Raw genomic sequence first — 20954 nt, 5'->3', positions numbered from 1 at the left:
CCTTGACTACTGCAATGCTCTTCTGTCTGGTCTCCCTATGACCCGAATTGCCCCGCTGCAGTCCATCATGAATGCGGCAGCCAGAATTATCCACTCCTCTCATCGCTCCACCACGGCGGCTCCCCTCTGTGAATCCCTGCATTGGCTTCCTATCCAGTCCAGAATCAGATTCAAGATACTGTGCCTGACTTACAAGTCCGTCCACAAAACCTGTCCAACCTACATTTCCGATTTCACTTAGCGGTACACAACTAGCCTCTCACTCCGCTCCTCCAATGAACTTCGCCTGACCGCCCCCCGCATCACCCAGTCCCATGCACGCCTCCAGGACTTCTCAAGAGCTGCACCAACACTATGGAACCTCCTACCTCCACCCATTAGGGCAGCCCCCTCCAACATCTTCAAGAAGGCCCTCAAAACTCACCTTTGCACTCCCATCCAGTGACTAAGCATTACCTTGTACTCATACTGTGCTGCGTGATCTGGTTTTTCTTGTTTTCCTGTATTGTCGTATTGCTGTATGTCACCCCTAAATATTGTCTGTAACCTAAACTAATGTCCAGCGCTGCGTAATATGTTGGCGGTTTATAAATGCAATAAATAAATAAATGTGAGAGCTTCCTCTCACAAGTCCAGCCACATGCAACAGTGATCGGATCAGATTGGTTGAAAATAATCTCAGTTGATGGGCACAATCGATTATGAACGATTATAAAAATAGTCGTCTGATTGGATTTTTGTCTAACCAAAATTTGGATTCTTGATTGGTTGTGATCGATAGGAAGCAAAGATTGGTTTGTTGATGGTGTAGTGAACGATTTTTCTTCCGATCAGAATTTATGATCGCTCAAACGATTTTTCGCTAGAAATTGGACCACTAGTGGCCACCTTAAGTAGGCCAGCCCAGTAAACCTCTACTTTAAAGGACAACTAAAGTGAGAAGAATATGGAGGCTGCCATATTTATTTCCTTTTAAACAATACTAGTTGCCTGTCTAATCTTGTCAGAGCTAACAATGTCAGAAACATCTTATCTGCATATGATTGTTCAGAGTGTATGGCTATAAGCATTAGAGCTAGAGGAACAGCAGGATAGCCAAGCAACTGGTATTGCTTAAAAGAAAATAAATATGTCAGCCTCCATATTACAGTTGTCCTTTAAAGAGAACCTGAGGTAACTTTGAAGAATGCTATTAGGAGAGAGAGGCTGTTTCTGCATACTATCACCAGCCCCTGTGTCTGTACTGTATCCCCCCAGGCCCCCCCCCCCTGCGCTCTGCTGTCCCCCATAAAAAAAATGCCATGCTAGCAACATGCAGCTTGTCGCTGGCTGGCTGTTTACCTTATGTCTGCCATTCACCGCCGCTCCCCCGCCTCCTCTAGAGCACCGCTACCCGCCTCCATAAGCTGGAGGAAACTTACAGAGGCAGGGAGGAAAGGGATGCAGATGGGGAGCGGCACTATAGAGGAGGCGGGGGAGAAGCGGTGAATGGCAGACATAAGGTAAACAGCCAGCTAGCGATAAGCTGCATGTCGCTAGCATGGCACCTTTTTTCATGGGGACAGCAGAGCGTGCGGGGGGGGGGGGGAGACACAGTACAGACACAAAGGCTGGGCATTGTATGCAGAACCAGCCTCTGTGTCCTAATAGCATTCTTCAAACCCACCTCGGGTTCTCTTTAACACAAAAAAAATCATACATATTAATAGGCAGCGTATCACATAATTAGGCAGTGTCCCCTACACATAGCCAAGCAGAGTTACCTGGCTTATGAGCTGGGCTGACTGGCTTGGCTTCTGTGCTGTTCTGGTTGGTTTGGCTTCTGCTGGATTTGGTGGCCTGATTCTGGGCTAACAGTCTCCTCATCCCCCCACAGTATTCTGTGGTAATCTAGTGTTCCCCCCATATTTCCACGGTATACCCTGGTTGTCTAGTGGTCCATTTCATAACCCCAAAGTATACCCTGGTAGTGTAGTTGTCTCCTCATAGCCCCATAGTATACCCTTATAGTCTAGAATTCCCCCCCATACCTCCCTAGTATACCCTTGTAGTCTAATGGTCCCCTCCATAACCAGATAGTATAAACTGGTAGTCTAGTAGTACCCTCCAAATCCCCAAAGTAAACCCTGGTAGTCTAGTGGCCCTCCATAACCCCACAGTATAGCCTGGTACTGGTAGTTTAGTGGTGCCCCGCCAGCACTCCCCAGGACCTTCCCCTTTCCACATGGCAGAGTTACTCAGAAGGCGGCACTTCTCACCTCTTACACCACTTAGTCTTCAGAGTCTGGAATCCTCTTCTGTAGCAGGTGCTTCTCCCTCCCATCCAAAAGCCAGGTGCTAGAGCTCTAGCGGCTGACTCAGCTGATTCTCAGACACTAGAGGAAGAAGCCTACTACAGAAGATGGGTCTGGATTCCATAGACTGAGCTCCCGGAGTAGAGGAGTAGTGCCACCCGCTGAGCGACTCTGCCATGAGGGGTCCGGGGCACACCAGGCAGGCCCAAAAATATTCCCCCCTTGCACTACTACTAAGAACTCTGAACCTAATATTTGTAAAGCAAAATGGCTTCAAACACAGCATACTGCAATATTCCTTGTATACTGGATGCACTGGGATTACACACACACACATATATATATATATATATCATAATAAATCTAAAAACTGCTATGCAGGTAGAGAATAATTATAGGTCCATGATTTTGGAAATCATGCTTCCTACTATCTTACTATCTGTAGTTAATTTGCTTTTGAGTCTCATTCCCATGCACAATTGCCCCAATGCTGCAGGCCAGACTAATATCAGTTAATTAAATATGCTGCAGCTGTTCTGTATAAGAACATAATTATTAGCTAATTCCTGGGAGAGTTGATCCAGGGATTTATCTGACTGTCATCCAAAGTCATGACTTTTCACATTTAAGGCTAATTGGCCCAAGCCAAGCCAAGGTTTTTCGCCTTTCCCTGGATCAACTGGAATATGTGCAAGTTTAAGATGGTGTTTTGTTTTTCTTTTTCTTTTTCTGGTTGGACTTGATGGATCGATATTTTTTTTTTCAACCAAACTAACTATGTAACTATGTAATAAGCATTCGTTTAAAATCTTCTCCTCAGTTCCAACTGCACAGAATTGGCCAGGGTATGCGAATTCTTAACTAGTAATTAGTATGGTATACAACTCTAATTTAAATACGTGATGTCATAATAAGCATAACTTGTTAAGGAAAGCAGTAATACTATTATTCCAGCATGACTGTACTTGTGGAAAGATAATTCACATATTAACATACTATCAAACAAAAAGTACAAGGATGTCTGATTAAAGGTTCCACTGAAATGCTTACAGGGGCACTACAGCGAAAAACTGTAAAATGTAAAATATGTGCAAACATATACAAATAAGAAGTACATTTTTTTCCAGAGTAAAATGAGCCATAAATTACTTTTCTCCTATGTTGCTGTCACTTACAGTAGGTAGAAGAAATCTGACAGAAGTGACAGGTTTTCTCTTCATAGGGGATTCTCAGCAAGGCTTTTATGCTTTATAAAGATATTCCTCAAAAAGGATTTAAACAATGATGCTGGCCAGCCTCCCTGCTCCCTACACAGTTTTTTGGCAGTTGGACAGAGCAACTGCCATTCACCAAGTGCTTTTGAAAATAAATATATTCATGAGAATCCCAGATAAAGAGATGGACTAGTCCAAAACCTGTCACTTCTGTCAGATTTCTACTACCTACTGTGACAGCAACATAGGAGAAAAGTAATTTATGGCTCATTTTACTATTTTACAATTTTTTGCTGTAGTGCCCCTTTAACAGCAGTGCAAATCGCATCCCTCAAAAGACTACGCTTGACAGTAAGAACTAAGTCAGTTTAAAGGGTAGCCAAACATTCAAAGCTGCCAACTCGGAAACTGGAAAAGCTTTTTCCTGAAGTCCCCTAACTATTAACAGGTTATTAATTAAAGGTAATTAGAATTAAAGGGGGGCCAACTGAGTGAGCCAGTAATTAAAACAAACTAAATTGCACACTGCAATATAGCTTTATCTTTGTTTTCATTGTAAGCTTATTTGCTCAATATAGGTAATCTCTTTTGTGTAGGGTTGTCACTCCTTCTATGATATGTATATTTGAATGTTTACACTAGGATTGTAATATGCTCCCATTATTTAATGTACAGTATCACACCGTATGTTGGTAATTTAAAAATATTAGACACTGTAGACTTATGCCTAAAAGCACAGAGTGCTACGAAGTTGGCTGAATATGTGACGATGTGTCCTCCTCCTTACATACACCACTGCAAAGAGTTCAGTATAGAAACCGGTATCTAAGAAGCAGGGCTGGGTCGAGGCAGAGGCGAGAGAGGCTCCAGCCTCAGGGCGCAGTGTAGGAGGGAGCACACAACTCACTCACCTGTCATTCCCCTATTGTGTTTAAAGCAGATAGAAATAAGAAAAGGGGATAAATGGCAGTGACTGCATGCCAGATAACTAGAGATTAAGGTGTTCGGGGGGTTGGGGGCCCTGGGGTGCCTCTTAGTCTAATAGCAATCAGTGTGTGACGGCTGAGGTGGGAGGGATGGAGGTGCGCACTTTGGTGTCTCAGCCTTGGGTGCTGGAGGACCTTGTGTCGGCTCTGCTAGGAAGTGAGATAGGGAGGTGCTAAGGTGTGATAACAAACCCGTCATTTACTGTGAACAAAAAGCTGACCCTGCCCACCTGCTGAGACTCTTTGTGGCCAGCTCTGCAGAAAGCCATCATCAGTTCCTGTTCTTCCCAGATCAGTGAGTAATAGAGCCTTCACCCTTTTCTTTCCTTCCTCAGTGTATTTACAAAAAAAGAGCAGTGAGAAATGCCTTCTTATTGCAGATGGGGCCATAAAATAACTTAAAATATAATTTCCATCATGCTATTTGGGACTGTATTTCTGTAGTGGTGAACTGCATATGTCATTTCCAGCCTCATGACTTTTGTCTAATACCATTTGAGACAGAAGATAGCAGAAATCTACCTCTTTGTGCCACCGAAATCTGAGAAGTGAAGAGGCCATGGGGTGGACAAATAAATAAATAGGGAATTTGGGAGCATGTCCAGTCCAAGACTCAGCAGGAGGAATATTTAGATGCCACCTTCATTAAAAACTTTTGGAGAAAATCTTTAAAAAAAAATATGAGCTGGCTGTCATTTTTGAGGACCCCTTTCTACTTCTGTTATTTGTCCAGTCCTGGTAAAGATGAATATGATGTGCTAATAAAGTAACTACCGGTATTTCAAAATGTTAATCACTTGTACAGAAATGTAGAATAACTCGTAGTTGCCGTGGACAAAAATATGGTTTCTCTCTGAAGTGAGACCTATAGAGCCCGAGTTCAGTGGTTCTCAGTCTGATATTATAACTTTGCCACCAGATGACGTCATTCTGTTCCTGCTTCTAGAACATCATTCCTCATTTCACACATATTTAAACATTTCCTGAAGGTTGAGAAATCAATGCTACAGAAAAGTATTTGATTAATGAGGTAACTTTTTTTTAACTAGAGAATGAATTGGTTTTAAGAACGACAGCAAAAACTTTTAATTTTCATAAAAGTGTAGCCATCTATGTTAAACTCTCATAGGAAACACTAATAACTGTTCACATCTCACTGCATGATGTTCTCTGGGGCTAGGCTCAGATAACAAGTTCCTTTTCAGAATGGCAGGTTACCTATTAACATTTTCTGTATTGATTGAGAAGAACTGCTTCCTAACGTCTCGAAGGGCATTGTAATAGGTAGAATACCACTCATCTGCACTCATCTGTATTCATAAATTCACTGGACAAGATTTCAGTTACATTATATCTCTAATGACTGAACTCTCTACAGTACAACCTAAGGTGAAGGCAGCAGTTCCAAAACTGATCCTAGGCTAGGTGGAGTAGTAATTCATGTTACGCATCTGAGACATTTTACATAATGTTTTCTAATGTATAAGAAGTTCCTTTTTTGTGTTTCAATTTAATAACGCTTAAAGAGACACTGAAGCAAAAAAAATATATATGATATAATGAATTGGTTGTGTACTATGAATAATTACTAGAAGATTAGCAGCAAAGAAAATATTCTCATATATTTATTTTCAGGTATATAGTGTTTTTTCTAACATTGCATCATTCTATAATATGTGCAGATTACACAACACTCAGCATTCAAAATGATTCTTTCAGAGCAGTCTGTGAACTAATGAGCTCTCCTCTGGCAGAGAAAAAGTAAATAGTTCAATAACAGTTGAGATAATTAAATTTAGAAGACAGCCCTCTCCACGACTTTGAAAGTCGTAGAGCTTAATGGCTTTTTTTCATAGAGATAACAACTGGAGTTTCTTAACTCTTCCTGTACTGTAAACAATTAGACTAATGTATCTGCTCCTAATGTTTTATTTCTTAGCTGTACTACACATACAAATCATAATATTATAATTTTTTTTTCGCTTCAGTGTCTCTTTAAAGAGACACTGAAGCAAAAAAAATTAAAAAAATTATATAATGAATTGGTTGTGTAGTATGGATAATTACTAGAGCATTAGTAGTAAAGAAAATATTCTCATATTTTTATTTTCAGTTATATATATATATATATTTTTGTAACATCGCATCATTCTCTAATATTTGCAGTTTAAACACTACTCCACATTCTAAATGATTTTACAGAGCAGGCTAGTGAACTTTTGAACTGTCCTCTGCAGAAAAAAAAAACAATACAGTGCCAGACACTTGAAATAATAAGCTTCAGAAGACAGAGCTCTCTGTGACTTTGAATGTCGTGGAGCTGAATGGTTCTTTTGCATAGATAGCAACAGGAGTTTCTTAAAGAGAATCTGTACTCTAAAATTCTTACAATAAAAAGCATACCATTCTATTCATTATGTTCTCCTGGGCCCCTCTTTGCTGTTTATGTCACTCCCTGCTGCAATCCTGGCTTGTAATTGCCAGTTTTAGGCAGTGTTAACAAACAAAAAACATGGCTGCTAAGCAGCATGAGATAGGCTGAGAGAAGCTCAGTCTGTGACTCATACAGAGCCTGAAGGGGGCATGGAGATGGTGTGTATAGCTTCTACCTATCACAGCAGAGCAGCACATTACTGCCTGAGCAGACAACGCTGACAAAGGGAAGAAGATTAGATTATATAACAGATAATACAGCCACTGTGCAACTAGGAAAGGCTGCAGTAAGACAGACCACATTAGAACAGATATAGGAACTTATAGGATAGAAGAAATAAGGCTGAAATTTTTAGTTACAGAGTCTCTTTAACTCTTCCTGTACTGGAAACAACATTAGACTTATGTCTCTGCTCCTAATGTTTTATTTCTTAGCTGTACTACACATACAAATCATTATATCATATTTTTTTTCCACTTCGGTGTCTCTTTAAAAAGTTTATTTCACAAAATTAAAATTAATTTAATTTCCAACTCCATGAACATGTTTATACATTATTTTAGTTTTGATAGTCCAGAAAGAAAAATGAATCTCTTCTGGGTTTTTATAAAGTTTTCAATTTGAATTATGATGCCCCAGAAATAGGACATTAGGACAAGAAAAGATGGCATCCCTCTGTAATATGTTTACCATTTTTCTGTTACAACAGGGACTGAGAGAAAGAGACACAAGAGCAGTAAAAACCTCTTAGGCCTAGTGCACACCGAAGCGTTTCCGCTGCGGTTTGCGATCTGCTTGCGGGTGCGGATACGCTTGGGTAATGTATTTCAATGGGCTGGTGCACACCAGAGCGGGAGGTGTTTTGCAGAAACACATACTCCCGGGCTGCTGCAGATTTTGGATTGCGGATGCGTTTCTGCCTCAATGTTAAGTATAGGAAAACCGCAAACCGCTCTGAAAAACGGCACTTCAGAGCGGTTTGCCAGGCGTTTTTTGTTACAGTAGCTGTTCAGTACAGCTTTACTGTAACAATACATGAAATCTACTACACCAAAACCGCTACACAAAACCGCAAAACGCTAGCTGAAACGCTACAGAAAAATAAGAAAAAGCGTTTCAAAATCTGCTAGCATTTTGCGGATCTGCTAGCAGGTTTTGGTGTGCACCAGCCCTCAGAGCTTCTAATTCTCTTTCCACTCTTTACAAAATAAAGACAATGACCACTCCTGCTATAGTTAACCTGTTCATTGGCTGATTCAGCTGAATATTGATTAATTAATGCAAACCTGTAACATGGTAAGGAAAACAAAAAAGCTATATACTTACCTAAGAAAAAGGAAGCCTCTGCATGGTCCTGAAGCTTCCCAATCCATCCAGGAGCTCACCATTACTGCACAGGATCCCTCTGAACACATCAGATAATAACTATGTTCTCATGGCCCTGATCATGTCCGCGTAAGAGCATGGCTGTGCACAAACAGGAGCGCGTCAGCGAACAAGAAGAGGATCCTGGCCAGCAGCATTAGGGTGAAGGAGAATGTGGGGTGCCTCTGGACCATCCAGGAGCTTTCCTCTACTTAGGTAAGTATAACTTTTTTTTGCCATGTTACAGGTTTTCTTAAAAGAAAACCCGTGTGGATAAATGTTGAATAAGTTGAATACATAGATGTTTTCAAATTCATGTTTTCAGTCTCTCTATCTTCCTACATGTATCTAAGAAAGAATGCGGTCGCCCTTGAAATGTTTGTCCAGCTTCCAACTTTCATGTTATAGTGCTTATTGGCAAACATAACAAGAAATAAGACTGATTGCTGTGGGCAACAAGTTCAAATGCTCCCCACAAATGAGGCCCTGGGCTGCAGTTTTTGCTGCCTCACGGGAAAAACTTCTGCATTTTAACAGAAGACAGATGCCCACTAATACTGTCCCCAGCATTAGTTAAGATGTGATGGTGACAATGGGACAATGGAAGCAGCTTAGTGAGGCAGAAACGGGCAGTCACAATTTATGACTAAAGCCTTTATTTCCCTCTGTACACACAAAATAAAGGCAATTTCAGAATAAATAAAAACTATACGAAAGCGAGACAAACAGCAATCATAAAATCCCAAGCTGCATAATGTTTTCATAGGTTTGCTTCATTAGCAGGATTTAGACTCAGGGCTGGTTCAGGCTACAAGCCTTTTTGAGCATTTTTCTGACCGCCAGTTAATCCATATGCACATATGCAATGTTATCCTATGCAAAAAGCGCCGTGATTAACAAAACTTATTTCATGAGATATCTCATCTTACATTTTAACTTCCCTTACCTGTCTCGAAGAGGCACTAAATGACATAAAGCAGGATACCCAATTTTACAATACTTATCCTGGTTTCAGCATCACAAACACTTCCTATATCTCTATATATTATATTGAGGCATATGGTATGTAAGCCCACTATCTCAGTGATGTGTAGCCTTGGCTATGATGTCATAAAGCCTTTTCCTCCCAGTGCATTCTGGGAGACCAGGTCTTTCTGCTCACTTCAGAACACACAACTAACAAACATTCCATAGTGATGCACCTTGTCAGCAGTAAAGACGAGGAAAGATTTTACAATAGGCAAACACTGACTACATAATGTATTATTATTAAAATAATTAAGCTATATTCAGTAAGGTTTCTCTTTAATTAACTTATGATTTATATCTCCTTACCTGTCTTATCTTATGAATTTGCTTTCCTTACGGTAGCCAAACACTGGTCGATTTGCCATTAGATCGACCAACTGACAGATCCCTATCTGATCGAATCTGATCAGAGAGGGATCGTATGGCTGCCTTTGCTGCAAACAGATTATGAATTGATTTCTGCCTTAAACCAATCACAATCTGTTGAGCTGCTCCTGCCGCCTGTCCCCCCCCCCCCCCCCCCCGTATACATTACCTGAAGCTGGCTCCGGGTCCTCTTCTCCGCTCTGCACCGCACCGCATCCCAGCATACACTGTGTCACTCCGTGACCAGGAAGTTCAAATAGAGCGCCCTCTATTTGAACTTCCTGGTCACTGGAGTGACACAGGAAGTTAATGTACGCTGGGATGGAAGCAGGAACAGAGCGGTGCACCGCGGAGAAGATGCCCGGGAGCCAGCGTCAGGTAATGTATACCTGTATCGGATCGGCCGCCGCTAGCGACGCGCTCCCTACCCGCGGGCGATCGACGGTAATTTCCCGCACGGCGCGATCGACGGACCGATCCGATTTCGGTAGGAAATCGGATCGGCGGGTGCGTTTAGCGTGAACGATTGGCAGCAGATTCGATCCCAGTGATCGAATCTGCTGTCGAAAACGGCGGCAAATCGGGCCAGTGTATGGCCAGCTTAAGAGTTGAGGTGAAAAATAAGATAAGATAATTCAAAAGAGTAGACATCAGTATAACTAACAGAATGCATCAATGCCACTGTAATACATACAGTATACTGTATGATATAAAATATTTTCTGTGCCATCTCCCTGCTCGTTGGGCAATTAATTGGCCATGTGATTATGTAGACTCATTGGCCCTTTGTCAATTCATTTTTTCTCCTAAGCTTTCTCCTAGGAGATATTTTTAATCTTCTGTTTAAAATAACTTTTTAGCACTCTACAATTGAAAAAGTACTAAACAGTAGGGAAAAAAATACTTTACAAATTATTCTGAGTATTTTCTTGCGCACTTGGGGCTTGATTCACAAAGCGGTGCTAACAGTTAGCACGCTGGTGAAAAGCCCTTTATCACGGCTAAACTCAGTTTAGGCTTGATAAGTTTAGGTGTGATAAGTTTAAGTGTGATAAGTTTAGGCGTGATAACTATAGCACCAACTGGGTTAGCACCGCAGTGCACAACTGATCAAAAGTTTTGCGCTAGCAAAGTCTGGTGCACTTTGCATAGAGTTTAATGGCGCTGCTTTGCGTGCTGGACTTTGCGCGCAATCTAAAATTATCTAAACTTATCACGCCTAAACTAGCTTTTCACCAGCGTGGTGCAATGGTTAACACGCCTAAAGTCTCTAACTGGGTTAGCACCGCTTTGTGAATCGAGCCCTTGGTGGCTTAAAGGGCATTTTTTTTAATAAGGTGTAAATATATCACCTAGGAAAAAACTTAGGAAACAGAAAAAGTGAATTGCATATGGCCCATTGTCCATATGCTGCAAAGAAGCTGCAAAACTCACGAATAAAACAGTGGTAAAATCAGATGATACATGGCGGCTAAGATATTTGAATCCACAAAACAGGCTGTACACAAATACATAATTTTTGACTAAAGATGTCCAAAACGATTGGCATTCGAACTTATTCGTGCGAACAACGCGGGTTCGTGTTCACATCCGAACGCAAACTTTATGTCGGTTCGACCCGCGCCCTTTACTACATCATTGGGCTAAACTTTGACCCTCTACATCACAGTTAGCAGACACATGACAGCCAATTAGGCTGCACTCCTTCCTGGAGCCCCCCCTCCCCCCTACATTGGAGAAATAGGGAAAGCGATAGTTATGAGGTCTGTTAGCTTGCTCCTTGCTGATATTTGTTGCTGGAAAATCACCACCAAAACAGCTCTTTTGAGAGCTAATGATCTTGTGATGTGTTTTTTTTTTTTGTGGCCCACTGACACTACATATACAGCCCTGTCTGTTGCAGGTGGCCCTTGCTAATTGCTATACAGTGCCAGGCCCAGCACATTCAGTGCCTAGTGTGACTGCTGCACGCTGTTTTATATACCAGTCCGTGCATACCTTTCACTGCACCTGTGTGTGTGACAGCTGCACATTGTACTGTAATACCAGTCACTGTATACCTTTTACTGCACCTGTGTGTGACCGCACGCAGTTTTATATACCAGTCACTGCATACCTGTTCACTGCACCTGTGTGTGACCGCACGCTGTTTTATATAGCAGTCCGTGCATACCTGTTAACTGCACCTGTGTGACAGCTGCACATTGCATTGTAATACCAGTCACTGTATACCTTTCACTGCACCTGTGTGTGACCGCACGCTGTTTTATACACCAGTCCGTGCATACCGGTTAACTGCACCTGTGTGACTGAGAAAGAGCAATCTCACCATCGTTTGCACCAGTCCAGCACGGCCATCACTACACAAACAGCCGTTACACAGTGAGTTTGGTCTATCAGTGTGAAGCAGTACACTACTTACACTACCTGCTGATCCATGTATACACACGCAAGATGTTTTTAAGCACTTTAGGCCTCCAATTTAGGAATGCAATGTGATTTCTTCCCTTTAGGGATTATAACCCTGCTGTGCTTCAAATCCGGATTTTTTTATGGGGACTTTTGGCCTGTATCCCACTCAGCCATGCCCCCCTCGAGGTGTTAGACCCCTTGAAACATCTTTTTCATCACTTTTGTGGCCAGAATTAGTGTTTGTAGTTTTGAGAGTTCACGTGCCCATTGAAGTCTATTGCGGTTTGCGTTGATTCACTGGTTCACAAACTTTTTTGCAAGTTCGTGGTTCGCTAACATAAAAACGCGGGTTGCAACATCTCTATTTTTGACATGTGAAAAGGCTTTTAGGTATATGCAATTCAACAATGAGCACAGTTTACTAAAAAAAAATCAAAACAAAAAAAAAACACCCTAAATTATGATCACATTTATTCAAGTAATGTTAAAATGAAACAGAGTAGTACTATTATAATACCATACTATTTTGATAAGTCTACAAACAGGAACTAGGATTGAGGCTGATGGTTTATGTGCTTTGTTGTTTAAATAGAAGGCATGACCCTAAAAGCTACTGATTGCTTGGATAGCTTATGGGAATTGCTCCAACTAGTAGGAAAATATTGTTTCAAGTTCTGCCAAGACTTACTGGGGAGTGGTGAAGTGTCAACAAGACTGGATGCTGTGTTACAGCTTCAAACGCTGATAGAGCTGTCCTGATCAGTTCATCTGATGCAGCTTGACCTGGTCATAAAAAAAAGCCATTGTTATGTTGGAGGACTCAAAGTGACTCAATTAACCTTTGTTCTAATAATTCTTTCATGTTGTGGAATGCCCTGAGATGCACTTACCCACAGCTCCCTCCAAATTAGTCTCGCCAGCATCCACAGATTTAATTTGGTTCTGCAAAATGAAAAAAAAAATATTGATAATAATAATTTAAACTTTCATGAAAAAACTTTAACTGTAAAGTTAATATTGATTATTAAAAACATATGCAAAGGTTATTCTGAAGCAGACCTGTAATTGTGGTGCCACTTCCCTTTCTACCACCTCCTGAAAATCACCCAATCAGATCACATACTCTGCCTTTTCAAGCAGCCAAATCTTAGATGACTTAGGCCCTTTCCCCGCTTGTGCAATTTCAGCCGTGTTTTCTGCAAGGTGATGCGACATAATCTGCAGGGACATCAGAAGTGCATAGACTGCACTGTCTGATGCCCATATCCATGCATTGCAATTCACAGTGGAATCCCAACTCAAAAGTGCCAATTCATTCCTGCAAACACATTGTGATTCCCTTTCATTAGGAGTGGAAATTAGAATTGCATCAGGAAGAATCGCATAGAAACACAAGTGCCACGCTTTGCAACTGTAACAACTAGTAGCTCAGCGGCTGCCGACACGCAGGGGGTGTCTGCAGCCGCTTCCTTCCCTGGCTCACAAGCATTCTCAGTTCCCTCGGCGTCTGGCACGGAGGGGACGGTCGGTTCTCTGACTCACAGGAGGTCTGTCTCGCGCGGGCGCGCGCAGAGACAGGACCTTTATGCTTGCAGAAGGCGCGTCAGCTGACCTGCCGGTCGGCTGACGTCAAGGATGACTCTCGCCGCTCGGATTGGCGGAGATCCGAGGTGGGAGTGGCTGAGAGTCTCCCTCTTCCTCATAAGCCTTCACTTGTCATTTGGTCCTCGTGAATACTTACGTGTTAGCGCTCAGACCTTAGACTAGATCCCAGGTGTTGAAACCAAGGACTTCACACCTAGACTAGGAATTGTTATATTGTTATTGATTACTTGTGTATGATTCTGGCTATAACTTTGACCTTGCTTCCTGTCTAACGTTTCTGTACTTCTGCCTATCTGATCAGTTGCTGAACCTCTGCCTGTTACCCATTATCCCTTTGCCTCACGATTCTGTACTGTTACTTACCTCCCTGTTGCCGAACCTTGCCTGTCTGACCACTCTGTCCTCACCAGTGGGTTAGCCTCTGGTGAGGGATTTTTAGTATAGAATCACCTGCTCCTCAGGTGATCATTAGTTGCAGTATTGTTTGTAACACCTGCTCCTCAGGTGTCCACTAGACTGCAGTATAGTCTTAATCACCTGCTCCTCAGGTGATCATTAGTTGCAGTATTGTTTGTAACACCTGATCCTCAGGTGTCCACTAGGTTGCAGTATAGTCTGAATCACCCGCTCCTCGGGAGATTCCCTCAGCATCACCAGTTGCTGGGGCTTGTTCTCTGTTACACTGTCTGTGTACTGATAGTACCTTACCAGCCCCTCTGGTGAGGTCTCGCCAAACTACTAGGTTATTGTCTGTGTATTATAGTACCTTACCAGTCCCTCTGGTAAGGTCTTGTAAAACGAATAAAGTTACGGCTGCACCAAGCACTACACTCTTAGCACACTTTAGCTATACTAGTATTATTGGTAATTCTGCAGATCACCGCATAATCAGGTATAGTGTCTGTATTATTGGTGATTCTGCAGATCACCATATAATCAGACATCTGAGTTGCTACACCCAACCGTTACAGCACTGTCACTTGTGTCTCCTGATGCACGCAACTGGGAAAAGGGCCTCGAATCGTAGTGATTTTTTTTTTTTTTTTTTTAGGTTGTTGAAGACATCCATCCATCGAGTTCAACCAGAAAATAAAGTACAACACCAGCCTGCTCCCTCACATATCCCTGTTGATCCAGAGGAAGGTGAAAAACCCTTACAAGACATCTTCCAATTAGCCCCAAAAGGGAAAAAAAATCCTTCCCAACGCCAGATGGCAATCAGATAAAATCCCTGGCTCAACACCACTGGGCATTACCTAGTATTTGTAGCCATGAATGTCTTTCAACGCAAGGAAAGCATCTAAACCCCCTTAACCACTTTACCCCCGCGCGTACGTATTTCTCCGCCCCTTTTTCCATCCTTTAACAACCAGGGACGGAGAAATACGTACTTTCCGCGTTCCCGACGCTGTCCGCGCTCCCGCTCGTAAACACGCCGCCCGCCGCTAGTAAACACGCCGCCGCCCGCTCGCCCAGAGATCAATGAAACAAAAACTCACGTGTCCAGCCTCCTTATACTTCCTCCAAGCTTCCGGAAGGAAGCTTGGAGGTCGCATTAAAACAAAAAGTTACTGTGGCCATCTTGTGGCCAAATAGTAAACTACACCCTACACATTTTTCACATACAAATAAATGACTTTTACACATAAAATTAACTCATTACCTCCCACACTCCCCATTTTATTTTTTTTGTAATTAAAAAAAAATTAAAAAATTTACAATTAAAAAAAATACATAAATAGTTACCTTAGGGACTGAACTTTTTAAATATTTATGTCAAGAGGGTATAACACTGTTACTTTATAAACTATGGGCTTGTAATTAGGGATGGACGCAAAAATGAAAAAAATGCACCTTTATTTCCAAATAAAATATTGGCGCCAAACATTGTGATAGGGACATAATTTAAATGGTTTTAGAACCGGGACAAAAGGGCAAATACATTTCATGGGTTTTAATTACAGTAGCATGCATTATTTAAAAACTATAATGGCCGAAAACTGAAAAATAATTATTTTTTTACCCACATTTTTCCTATTTTCCCATTAAAACACATTTAGAAAAAAATAATTCTTGGCATAATGTCCCACCTAAAGAAAGCCTAATTGGTGGCGGAAAAAACAAGATATAGTTCATTTCATTGCGATAAGTAATGATAAAGTTATAGACGAATGAATGGAAGGAGCGCTGAAAGGTGAAAATTGCTCTGGTGCTCAGGGGGTAAAACCCCTCAGTGGTGAAGTGGTTAAACGCAGTCAATCTTCAAGATTTTTTTAAAATGTAGCTTTGGTAAAGGGTGAGAAAGTTTTGTGGGTTTTACAGATGTGTAAAGTTATTCTCTTATTTTCTGTCCTTGTGCTCTCCGTGGAGTTTTGTGGCTTTAAAGGGGAACTGAAGAGAGAGGTATATGGAGGCTGTCATGTTTATTTCCTTTTAGACAATACCAGTTGCCTGGCAGCCCTGCTGATCCTCTGCCTCTAATACTATTAGCCATAGCCCCTGAACAAGCATGCAGCAGATCAGGTGTTTCAGTGGTTCAGACTTATAAGTCTGATCTGACAAGACTAGCTGCATGCTTGTTTCTGGTTTTAACCAGATACTACTGCAGAGAAATAGACCAGCAGGGCTGCCAGGCAACTGGTATTGATTAAAAGGAAATAAACATGACAGCCTCCATATACCTCTCTCTTCAGTTCCCCTTTAATATGGAAACTGCCAGCACTCGGGATCAGAAAGAAGGGGCAGTCAGTGATTTTACAGCTTACCTTCTCTACAATAATTGTTTTATATGTTGTTGTATCTGTCACCTTTATAGAAACTTCTCAAAATCTTTACTGAACGGGAACTGATGGAAACTCTTACAGATTGAGACACAGGCGATACAAATATAAAATAGTCCAAAACTCGTTTTACCAGCTTAACACATTATCATAAACTAAAATGAGAATTGTGTTCCATGAACCATTCTTTATCCAGAAAACCAAAATATCTGGGGAGCTAGAGATTTTAAAGTTTTTTTTTTCTTGTTTATTTTGTTTTAGGTGGAAGGGTAGATGAGGAGAAACAGAGTAACAGCTAAATAGCAGATTTTAAGGTGCTCACAATCTGCCGAGTTTGCCAACTAAAAAGGAGATGTTTCAAGTAGAAATTCGAGGTTTAGGTTTTCAGAGCAGTGTGTCTGCTAACAAAGTTACCAAGTGGGCAAGAAGTAGGTGCATCAGTTGTAGAAGCACTAGTGGAGAATATTTAAGAAACAGTTAAAAGGGGCACTATGGCAAAAACTTGTAAAATTGAAAATATGTCCAAACATAGACAAATAAGAAGTCCATTTTTTTCCAGATTAAAAAGAGCCATAAATTACTTTTCCCCTATGTTGCTGTCACTTACAGTAGGTAGTAGAAATCTGACAGAAGTGACAGGTTTTGAACTAGCCCGTCTATTCATAGGGGATTCTCAGGGTTTATTTAATTTCAACTACTACCTACTGTAAGTGACAGCAACATAGGAAAAAAAGTAATTTATGGCTCATTTTACTCTGGAAAAAAAGGTACTTCCTATTTATTTATTGTATTTATAAAGCGCTAACATATTACGCAGCGCTGAACATTAATTTAGGTTACAGACAATATTTGGGGGGGGGGGTGGGGGGAGACATACAGCAATATGACAATACAGGAATATAAGAAAACCAGATCACACACCATAGTATGAGTACCAGGTAATGCTTAGTCACTGGATGGAGCATGGAGATTAGGCAAGTTAGGTTCACTCAGATGCATAGCATGGGTGCACAGTAATGGAGGTGCATGATCAGGTAGGGCACAAAAGGAGGAGGACCCTGCCCAAAGGCTTACAATCTATTTGTCTATGTTTGTACATATTTTATATATTTTAGAATTTTTTGCCATAGTGCCCCTTTAAAGATGAGATGAAACTCCACTGCCTTTCCCAACAGCAAATCAGATGATCACATAAACTTTCTCAGAACTAAATGCAAAGCAGTAGCCCTTGACAACATACAGCAGTTCACTGCTGAGTTTGCTTTAGGGTTTGTTTACATTAGGAAAGCCAGTAGCCATGTGATGGTCAGTAATGCACTGCCATCTGCTGAGGTGTCCGCTGACCCAACTCATTAAACCAAATGAGGCAGCACACAAGAAATATCTGACTTTCCCTTTCTATAGTATATAAAAGGTGGATGGAATTATTGCAGTGTTTGGAAGAGTCTGTACAACAACAATTCTGGCTATATTAATTATTATTAATTTTAGTGCACTGCTGGATGCTAATACAGCAATAGATGAATAACAGCAAGACATGCTTCACTACTAACATCTTCTGCTTTGGTATTTAAATAGATGTATGGGCCAATTTATAACTCTATGCAGTGCTGTTATTACCGTAGTACAACTAAAGGGACTTTTTTATTGGTTAAAGCAAATGGTCTTAATGGGAACCTAAACTGAGAATGATATGGATTTTCCTTTTAAAATAATATCAGTTTCCTCACTCTCCTGCTAAACCTGTGTCTTTAATACATTTAGCCACAGCCCCTCAACAAGCTTGCAGATCAGGTGCTCTGACTTAAAGAGGAACTCCAGTGAAAATAATTTAATAAAAAAAGTGCTTCATTTTTACAACAATTATGTATAAATGATTTAGTCAGTGTTTGCTCATTGTAAAATCTTTCCTCTCCCAGATTCACATTCTGACATGTATTACATGGTGACATTGTTACTGTGGGCAAGTTATGTAGCTGTTTCTAACTGCTCTGGCTGTTACAGACAGCTTTAAACAGCCATTTCCTGTCTGTGAACATTGTTACATTGTGGCAGTTTGCCCAGAGTACCGCGGTATTCAGAGCCTCTTGTGGGAGGGGTTTCCGCACAAAATTAGTCACACAGCGCCCCCTGATGGTCTGTTTGTGAAAATCATTCTATTTCTCATGTAAAAGGGGGTATCAGCTACTGATTGGGATAAAGTTCAATTCTTGGTTGGAGTTTCTCTTTAAGTCAGTCTGGATTAGCTGCATGCTTGTTTCAGGTGTGATTCAGCCAAAGAGATCAGCAGGACTGATAAGCAACTGGTATTGTTTAAAAGGAAACATCCATTTCCCTCTCAGTTAAAGGGGTTCTCTGGTATGTTTAAAAAAGCTAAAACTGACCCTTACCTGGGGCTTTTATCGCCCCCCTGCTGCTGTAACATCCTTCGCCGTCCTTCTCCGATGCTCCATTCCCAGCCGCAGGTAACCTGCTATTCGTCTAACTAGACGAATAGAACTGCGGCGCGTGCTCGCTCCGTGCGTGTCAGTGGGAGCTTACTGCGCAGGTGCAGTACAAGAAAACTTTATACTGCGCCTGCGCAGTACACTCCAGAGGACATGCGTGGGAGCGAGCACACTCACGGACACGGGCGCGCAGCCGGCACTTCTATTTGTCTAGTTAGACAAATAATTACCAGGTTATCGGCGGTGGGGAACGGAGCATCGGAGGAGGAAGGCAGCAGGGGGGCGAGAAGCAGAAGCCCCAGGTAGGTTTCAGTTTTAGCTTTTTTAAACATACCAGAGAACCCCTTTAAGGTTCCCTTTTAACATTTGGTAATGTTTTGTCAAATGTTTGTATCATTTAATAAATATATTTTTAAAGTGGATCCGAGATGAACTTTTACTCCTTGCATACTTGTGTTCCTTTACTATAGTTTATAGGGCATTCCTCAAGCCAAATACTTTTTTGTTTTAATACTCTAATTTCCTATAAACTAAATAAGCCCCACTCACAGTTTTCTGAGAGACTTGGCAGTAGCAAGGTCTCATGGGAGCTCAGTCTGGGCAGGAGGAGGGAGAGGTATTACTAGCCATTTCCATAACCATATTACTAGCCATAGAGATTTCAGAGGCAGAGGGGGGAGGGAGGAGGAGGAGGGATTAGGTTTTTTTCAGTCTGAGTGCTGATGGTGCAGCTAAGCCTGCCTCTGTGTAATGTTTACAAACAACATGGCTGCTGTCATTGTATCACAGGAAGAAATAATCATATTCTATTAAAGCAGTATGCAGACAGATTTGCTGTTTAAACCATCTAAACTGTACATAAGATATATAGACAAGTTACTTGTTATAGCTAGTTTTTCATCTCGGATCCGCTTTAAGCATGTATTGAATGATCTTCTGATCTATATTTACGCTGAAGTTCTACTTCACTTATAACTGGTCTCTTGTCAGTATATTTGTATGTCCAAATTATTACCAGGAGGTGTAGTTGTACTGTGTAAAAGCCACGACACACAAGCAACTCATAGTCATAGCAGCTAATGGTCTATTTCCACTGAGCCTGAATTCGGTCCGAATCTGCAGAGCTTCCCGGATACGAGAGAGGTGGGGAAATGCTGCCTATGTATTCACTGTAGTGTCTAGTGTGATTCTGGTTGGTCAGATTTCTGCAGCACCCAGGCAAATCACAATAGCCATCCATGACATGGGTTAGCATTTTTGGGCTGCGGCTACACAGCAGAATGAGAGCAAAGGCCAAATCGGAAACAGCCGTGGCTCCTAGTACAAATCAGCCCTTAGACACTACAGCTACAGCTAGTTCAATATATTTAAATGGATTTGATACTAGAAGAACCAAGTTATTGCACTAGCAACCAATAGCAGCAACTAGTCAGTGAAGCTGGAATCTAGTCACAGCATTTACTTGCTATAATTAGCGCTTACTAACCAGCTACTCACAGAAATGTATGCAGAAGTGAGCTTTCGCAGTATAATGTATGAGTGGGAACATCAGACCTCGTTTCCCCTAGACTAGCAGCGGCGAACCTATAGTATCCCTGCTACAGGGGGCACTCAGAGCCGTCTCTATTGGCATGCGAGTCATTAACCGTTGTGCTACCCGGAGCAAATTTGCTGGGGGGGGGGGAGGGTGTAGAGGAATGGTTGCATGCAGAGTGTGCAGCATGCAGCGGAGAGGTGGACTAACAACTCTCCAGAATCCACGGGAGATGCACAAGACCTGTTTTTCTCCTCACAGGAGGTGAGATCATGTGGCAGGTGGTTCTCCACCATGGAGACTGAAGGCCTGAGTGGAGGAAGCTGGATCCCATGTATCTTCCGTGGATCCTGGGGGGTGGGGGTCATCTGGGTACATATACTGGGGGGTTGGGTCATCTGGCTACCTATACTGGAGGGGGGTCAACTGACTACCTATACTGGGGGGACACCTTGTTACCTATAGTGCGAAGACATTTGACTACCTAT

At 41.8% G+C, this 20954-nt stretch overlaps 1 protein-coding gene across 4 annotated transcripts in view; it reads right to left on the bottom strand.

Moving 5' to 3' along the window:
• ULK4 (unc-51 like kinase 4) overlaps positions 1–20954 on the bottom strand; it is an 892004-nt gene that overhangs the window by 398774 nt on the left and 472276 nt on the right. For all 4 annotated transcript variants that reach the window (XM_068236316.1, XM_068236318.1, XM_068236315.1 and 1 more), the window contains 2 exons: positions 12991–13042; positions 12789–12883 (listed from right to left, as the gene is read on the bottom strand). In XM_068236316.1, coding sequence (XP_068092417.1) covers positions 12789–12883; positions 12991–13042 — 147 coding nt within the window. The remainder of the gene's footprint in view (positions 1–12788; positions 12884–12990; positions 13043–20954) is intronic.

This window comes from Hyperolius riggenbachi, chromosome 5 (assembly GCF_040937935.1).
Source record: "Hyperolius riggenbachi isolate aHypRig1 chromosome 5, aHypRig1.pri, whole genome shotgun sequence".
NCBI lineage: Eukaryota > Metazoa > Chordata > Amphibia > Anura > Hyperoliidae > Hyperolius > Hyperolius riggenbachi.
The sequence above is the reverse complement of the archived record's forward strand: the minus strand, read 5'-3'. Positions and strand labels throughout refer to the sequence as shown.